The 7,210-nt window shown below is 28.6% G+C and overlaps 1 protein-coding gene across 1 annotated transcript; it reads right to left on the bottom strand.

Moving 5' to 3' along the window:
• Positions 1-3,643: 3,643 nt before the first annotated feature.
• Positions 3,644-6,559, bottom strand: ATPsynF (ATP synthase, subunit F). Its single transcript, XM_014419330.3, has 4 exons — positions 6,406-6,559; positions 4,431-4,529; positions 3,941-4,057; positions 3,644-3,862 (listed from the first exon to the last, which is right to left on the bottom strand). Exons 1-4 carry the CDS (start codon positions 6,482-6,484, stop codon positions 3,834-3,836), a joined length of 324 nt encoding a protein of 107 aa, XP_014274816.1. The 5' UTR covers positions 6,485-6,559; the 3' UTR covers positions 3,644-3,833.
• Between the last annotated feature and the right edge of the window lie 651 nt (positions 6,560-7,210).

The following is a 7,210-nucleotide window of genomic DNA, read 5'->3' as shown; positions in this document are numbered from 1 at the left end:
ATAACAAGAATATAATAATCATTTAATACAATAAATGGAATTTGGTCCGGGTGTGGTCAAATTAAACTCAAATAGTAATATTTCTCATAAATAATAGTACAAAATAAATAACCAATTACTAATAAAAATAAATAAACAACTAATTACTAATAAAAATAGTACAAAATATTACTATTTGAGTTTAATTTGACTCCAACCAGACCAAATTCCATTTACTGATACACATGGTTGACTCAGCAATCTTCCAGTATTTAATACAATATCTTCAATTGTGGACTCAATTTTAAGTTTTTAATCAGAGTAGTTTAGTTTTTTTACATATATGTAGAGAATATTTAGTGAGATTAATTTAATTAAAATAAAGTTAGGTAAGCTTTCCATGTATCAATATTATAAATTAAACAATAAAGTTGACCATTGCTGGATTTGGGGATTGTATACTCATTGGAGTTTTTACTGCACTATCATAAGTTTTTCAGTTTTTTACTGCGCAAAAAACCAGTTTCAAGCTTAAACCATTTTAAGGCTTTCAAGTGGCTAAATAGCCCAAAGTTTTGTTTTTCGTAAAAGATTTTTGTATTATACTGGACTCAAATTTTCCACTTTTAGAAAAACTCCCCTTTTTTTAACAAGTTTGAAGTCCATAATTGTTTCAGTATAATAAACTTGTTTTTCATAACAATACTTTTGTATTCAATTTTTTGTAATACCCATATTTTTTTTTTTTTTTTTATTTAACAGATTTTCTACAATTAAGAAGTTCATTTTGACTGAAAATAAGTTTGAAAAGACAGAATTTCATATCACAATTTTTTTTTTTGTCAACTGGAGGTAGATTTCAGCTTATTCAATAACATACTTCAGCTTGTTTAACAAGGAATTTTTTATATAACTGGAAAATCTAAGGTTTCGTTGGTTTGTTGAAGGTTTTTTATTCGTTTTTTTGCATTTTAGTTTTTTTGGGGTTTTTGAAGTTCCCCTTCAATTGTTTTTAGGAGGGCCACTTTATTTTTCGTTTTTTTGTTGTTTTTAATTTTTTTTTTAAAATTTCTTTTTTTTTTTTTGGTTTTCTTTTCCTTTTTTACCTTTTTGTTTTCCTTTTTTTTTTATATTCTTATCATTGATTATTTCATATTAATACTATTTTATTTCTTCTTTTCTTTCATTTGTATATAATTTTCTTTTCGCTTATTTTCACATAATTTTAACCCTACCTTAATTTAGCTTTTTTGTATTTTATTATCTCACAATGTTAATATGTTCTTGTTTCTTTTTAGCCCTGATGAAGCTCTACAAAGTGGGGCGAAACATCGGAAAATAAATAGTGATTAACTATTTTTGTTTCTCTTTTGGCCACAACCCTGACCATCTTCTTTATAATTTAAATTGAGTACTGGCCCTAATAAGATCGGAAAATTAAATGCTCTGAATGAATGCAGAGCTTATATTTGGTTGAAAATATTTTCATCTTCACTGGAGGATAATTAACGCACTAAATATAGAACACTGACATTACAATATAGTTTAGGATTTTGAGTAATATCAGCTACATATTTCCATTCAATAATGTTATTAACATTTTTAGGTGAAGTATAAGAAGAGATGTAAGGGACAGTAAAACTAATTCCCAAAAGAAAGATATTTGAATTTTATTCTTCACTAGTATAATTTTGATATATTAGAAGTTCAGCAAAACCTAACTAAACGTGCAAACTATTTTAGTTGGTCACTAGCTTGACATTAAAATTACAGAAACTTTTGTACTGAAAAAATAATATTGATTTAAAAAAAATTAGCAAATGGTGGCTGAAAAACTCGAAGGCTAAAATTTTTGCTTATTGCCTAATATCTTTAAAGCTATCTACCACATGACAAAAATTAATAAAACTTTTTTTTAAAGTAGTATAAACTTACCAAAAATTTGAGCCCAATTAGAGCACTTTACGTTCAATAGTTTCGGAGAAGCAGTTTTTCAAAAACACACTTTTTTCCAAATAATAAACAAGAAGTAAAAATTTTAAGAATTTATTTTAGCAAGTACGATGCAAACTTGTATTTATATAGCTTCTATTTCAACATTAATAGATATCTTTATATCTAACAGTATCAGATATTTTCCATAATAAAATCACAAAACATTGATTTTCTCTTGTTGGGAAAAACAAAATCAGTTTTCGAAAGCGTATCTCAAGTACTATTAGGGGTATGATTTTTATTTTAACATATTAAATGGAGAAATATTTCCATCTTTTAGCATGTTCAAATGATATTACATTTAACATGGTTGAGAGTCTGTTACTAGGTCTGTTGAATAGAGAAAGATGTCATGCAACAGATTAGCTGACCTTCATAGCATTTTCTTTTTTGTCTTTTGGTAGGTTAGGTTGCTCATATTTTATGCTTGGTGTGTTTTGGATGTTTTTAAGTTCTAATAAAGCAAAGGATAAAAATAATAATAAAGTAATAGATAAAAAAAACAAGGAGAGGAAACAAGTGAGGTGGAGGTAAGATATGGAAGCTGTGAAGAGATTTTACCATCTCATAAAGATTAAATGGTTACAAAACAAGTTGCCTAGAAAATCCGCTAGGAACTCCTCTGCATTTAACATGTAACATGGAATTGGGCTGTTCACAATCCTATTATTATAACACTTAGCATGTTAAAACTGTTTACATTCAACATATCATGAATACCTCTATTATATGTACTGATAAGTATTAGCACTAAAATTGAAGCTAGCTAAATACACCATAAGGTAATTTATAATATCTTCATAGGAGAAACAGTTTTCATGATATCAGCCATAATAAATTTATAGTAGTTTTTTTAACTAAGAAAAAAAAAAGATTTTAATAAACTATACTTAGGAACTAACATATGTATAGATTTCTATTACTAGATAAATGTACCATGAAGTAGTTTCTAAGTTTATCTCCATTCATAGCAGTTTCCATTTTTGCCAAAATAAGTTCGCAAAACGTTAATTCCTTATTATTTGGAAAAAAAATGTTACGTTTCTGAAAAACTGTGTCTCGGGGACAATTTTATAATGTTATAATATATTATAATTAAAATTAAAAAAATTTATACTACTCTAAACAAGTTTTTAAACTTTTATTGCAAGATGGGTAGCTGTAAAGATACTGTGTACTGAATGAAAAAAAATAGTAAAAATATTTTTACTATTTATACCCTTTTTTTTTTTTACTGCCGTCAAAACAGCCCTGCAACGTGGGGCGAAACGTTGGCTCAATAAAATAGTATAATTATCTATTATTTGAGTTTTTTTTTTACCGCACCCGGACCATATTCCATTCATAAAAATATTTTAGTCTTTTCGGCCACAATTTTCTTATTTTTTAATACCAACACCATATTTTTCAGCATAAAATCTTCTGTGAGAAAAAAATTCAAGATGGCGACCAAAAAGACACATCTGGCACATTTAGATTATCCTACACTTTTGAATGTCAAGAAAATTCAATCCATGTCTTTGTGAGAATTAGTTCCACCAAAAAATGTAATACATACCTAAAGTCAAAAAGAGAAGGATATACTAGGAAGTATACATGCCATTTATTAATAATCCATAATTAAATTAAAGAGAAACTAATTTTAGGAGGAAATGTGGACAACCAAAGCTTAATTCTTAGAATTTTACTAAATAATTGTACATATGACAGAATGAACTTGATGACAAAATGAAAATCATAAGTTATTTATTATTAAATAAGTTGATATAATATCCATTTGTCCCCATTTTTGCAAATTATGAAGACCAGAAAGGTAGGATCTTTTAGTTATCCTCTCTACTACAAATAGACAAACCAATTTAATGTAGTTCGTATCTGCGGTGAGCCTCTGAAATAAAGATAACATCATATAAATTAAAATTGATAAAACAATTGTAATAAAGAAAAGTATAATGTTTAATCTTACTCATCCTCTTGTAGTTGAGGACATAGAAAAATGCGACGGAAGCAAGAGTGACTTGCATGAGTGGGGCCATGCCTGCCCTCTTGGGCTGAGCATACTTATGCTGCCATCTCCAGAATGCTGCAATAAAAAAAAATAATAATATATTCATTATTTCTAATAATTTTATAACTTTAATTACAATTTGTAATACAGTAAACTGGGAAAACATTATAAAAGTATTTTACAATCTATATAACTGTAGAGATATTTTTAAATCCATAGAAGTAATGGGAATACCAAAAATTGTAATTTGTAGCTATAGACAAAATATATATACTAAAATGTATGTGCAACAAACAAATTTTTTATGAAATATATATTAACTTTTTTTATTACCCCCAATCCAGGAATACTTGAGTGGGGAGGGAGAAGTCAAGTTTTCATTAGGTGGAGTTGTAATCAAATAAGTCAACTATCCAGGTGGTTGTGAGGATGTTACAATTAAACTTACCTCTGCTGAAAACTCCCAAAAAAGCTGAAGGAGTTTTGTTACGTCTCATCAGCCAAGATGATAGATCCCCCAGTTTAACTTGGCCAAAAGGAGTATCGGCTAAAGGAAAAAAAAAAGGAAAATAATCACAAAAATGTTCCGTAAATTGACCCAAAATCATGGCATTAAATATACTTAGATGACTATGTATGAAATAAATACGAAAATTAACCAAATCAAAAATTTTAAAAAAATTACTAAAAATATAAGTGGTCCTTAGACTTATGGAAGGTTCTATGCGTTGCAAAGTGACTTAAGTTGAATTCAGCATGACAAAAATGTGTTACACATATCATAGCCTTTACGAGGGTGGTATGAACAGTTTGGCAATCGCTGAGGTGTGAGACGGTGCATTGTCTTGGTGAAACAGGATTTTTTTGCAAAATGTGGCCGTTTTTCTGCAAGTTCTGCCTTCAGCTTGTCAAGTAATGATGCGTAGTATGCTCCTGTAATGGTTTTTCCTTTTTGAAGATAGTCGATTAAAATAACTCCATGACTATCTCAAAAAACAGTCGCCATCACTTTCCCAGATGAGAAATCAGTTTTTGCTTTTTTTGGAGCAGGTTCCCCCTTTACAGTCACTTTGGACTATATTTTTGTTTTGGGCATATAATGGTGTATCCAAATTTCATCTATAGTAATTAATTGGCACCAAAACTCGGATTTATAGCGCCTAAACTGCGCCAATAGAGCATTGGGAATGTTGATTCGAACACATTTTTGGTCTAATGTGAGTAAATGCGGCACCCAACATTCGGACAGCTTTCTCATATCTTTACAAAGTTGGTAGCATCACTGGGAGAAGTGTGTAGAGTTACAAGGAGACTATGTTGAAAAATAAAAAAAAAAATTCAGAAAAAATGTCTTGTATTTTTGTTAGGTCAGAAACTTTTCAGACCACCCTCGCATTTTATCTATAATATCTTTTATACAATGTACCCTAAATTTTAAGATTTAAATTGATTTTTTAATGCTTTCGTTAGTTAAAAAAAATCATGCAAAGTAATTTTGACTTTGCTTGATATAAAATGAGGATTGTCAGAGACTGAGTCAATATTCAGATAAAAACTGAGATTCAAAATTCAGCTACAATCACCTCCTTATTAAAGACCTTGCTTTTATTAACCATAATAGATCCCGTGTCGCAACATCATCCATACTGGCACAGTTTTTAAGATTCTTAAAGATTAAAACAAAAGCATTTTTTAAGTAAAACACTAAAAGCTAAAACGGAATTCTTTTAAAATCATATAATAGAGGTTATAACAATGAGATAACAAAGAGGCCACTGTTGATAACAAATATCAGAGTTTAAAACAGATCTGATCCTCAGTAAGTGAAGAGCCATCTTCAAGCAGAAATAGACCAATAAAGAACACAAAGAATTATTCAAGATTTTCATTGACTTTTCTCTCCTTTTTATAACATCACTTCTCCTTTAGTTAGTGAGGGAGAGCAAGCTATGCATTTTCATATCATTATAGCCATAGATGTTAATACATAGGAATTATTATAATAAATGTTATAACAATTACTATAATAAATGTGAGCACTGAATCTAAAATATGTCAAATAATTGAGTTCATAAAATACTGATTAAAATAGAGTGGCCATATCGCGGTGGATAACAATGAAAAGATAGATCTAAGGGCGCTATGTTATTAAAAACAACACCTACTTGTTAATTGTTTACTCAAAACTAAAAGAATAAATAATACTTAACTGAAAAACTGGCTACTTAAAATGTATTTATTATATTCTAACCAAAAATACTCAGTTCAAAGTGTCTAAAATATAGAAGTAAAATGGTGTTAAAATCAGTTAATAAATATAACTGATTTCTTTTAAAAAAATATATTTTAAAAATGATTAAGCTATCTTTCAATAAGACAAATACCAGTATTCATTAAAAAATAAACGAATATTAAATACTTACGCTTTCCATAATATCTTGCGGGATCGTAAGGACCATGGACTTTAGGATTATATTCGGCAGGATAATCACCGAAACCCATTTTCTTTTAAAACAGAATATCACAGAAAATGAAAATGGTCTTAACAGTCAGCTGATGTTGCAGAGCAGAGGGGTACTATATCAATAAATAATATAAGTCAAATCTTTGTGATTAATTTATTCTGATAAAGCATTTGTGGAAAAAAAAAGCTAGAAGAATTCAAATTAAATATTACAATAAATAAATTTTTATTTTGTTGTTCCATATCGGGATTGAACTCAAGTTACAGACCCCCCCCCCATTGAATTATTGGGAAGAACTAATGCTGTTTATTTCCTATTCTAAAAAATGTATTTTAAATTTATACTTATTCATTTTTATTTTATTTATTTATTACATCAATGACCGTGAAGATTTGTCACCAAATCCTATATGAAAATTCAAATAATACTTCAATTATACTAACACTTACAATTATATAGACAAAAAATATTTTAAGCTCACTTTACTAATTTCTAATATGAGTTTTTGTAAAACAAAAATCTAATTTTCAAAATTTTTTGTTCGTTAGAAATGAAGCTTCTTCTTTTCTTGGTCAAAGCTAGGTTTGGGCATAACCAATAATGTGGGATTTGGTATCTGAATGGTTTCATATTCTGTCAACTACTATCGCTTTCGCACGTACAAACATATTTCACCTTGCAGATCTACATTTTGAAAACTGTTGGTCCGATTTTGATTTATTTTAGAGGAAAGTTGAGAATCAGTGCCAATTTTATTAAATGC

Source organism: Halyomorpha halys, unplaced genomic scaffold, assembly GCF_000696795.3.
Source record: "Halyomorpha halys isolate HHAL.00 unplaced genomic scaffold, Hhal_1.1 Scaffold234.1, whole genome shotgun sequence".
In the NCBI taxonomy this organism is placed as follows: Eukaryota; Metazoa; Arthropoda; class Insecta; order Hemiptera; family Pentatomidae; genus Halyomorpha; species Halyomorpha halys.
This window is presented reverse-complemented; position numbering and strand designations above follow the sequence as displayed.

Coding starts and splice junctions, on each gene's coding strand:
- ATPsynF (XM_014419330.3), bottom strand. CDS start 6,484: ATGGGTTTCGGTGATTATCCTGCCGAATATAATCCTAAAGTCCATGGT. Junction 4,058..4,430: donor TTTGGGAGTTTTCAGCAGAG/GTAAGTTTAATT, acceptor TTTTTATTGCAG/CATTCTGGAGATGGCAGCAT. Junction 3,863..3,940: donor CCTCAACTACAAGAGGATGA/GTAAGATTAAAC, acceptor TCTTTATTTCAG/AGGCTCACCGCAGATACGAA.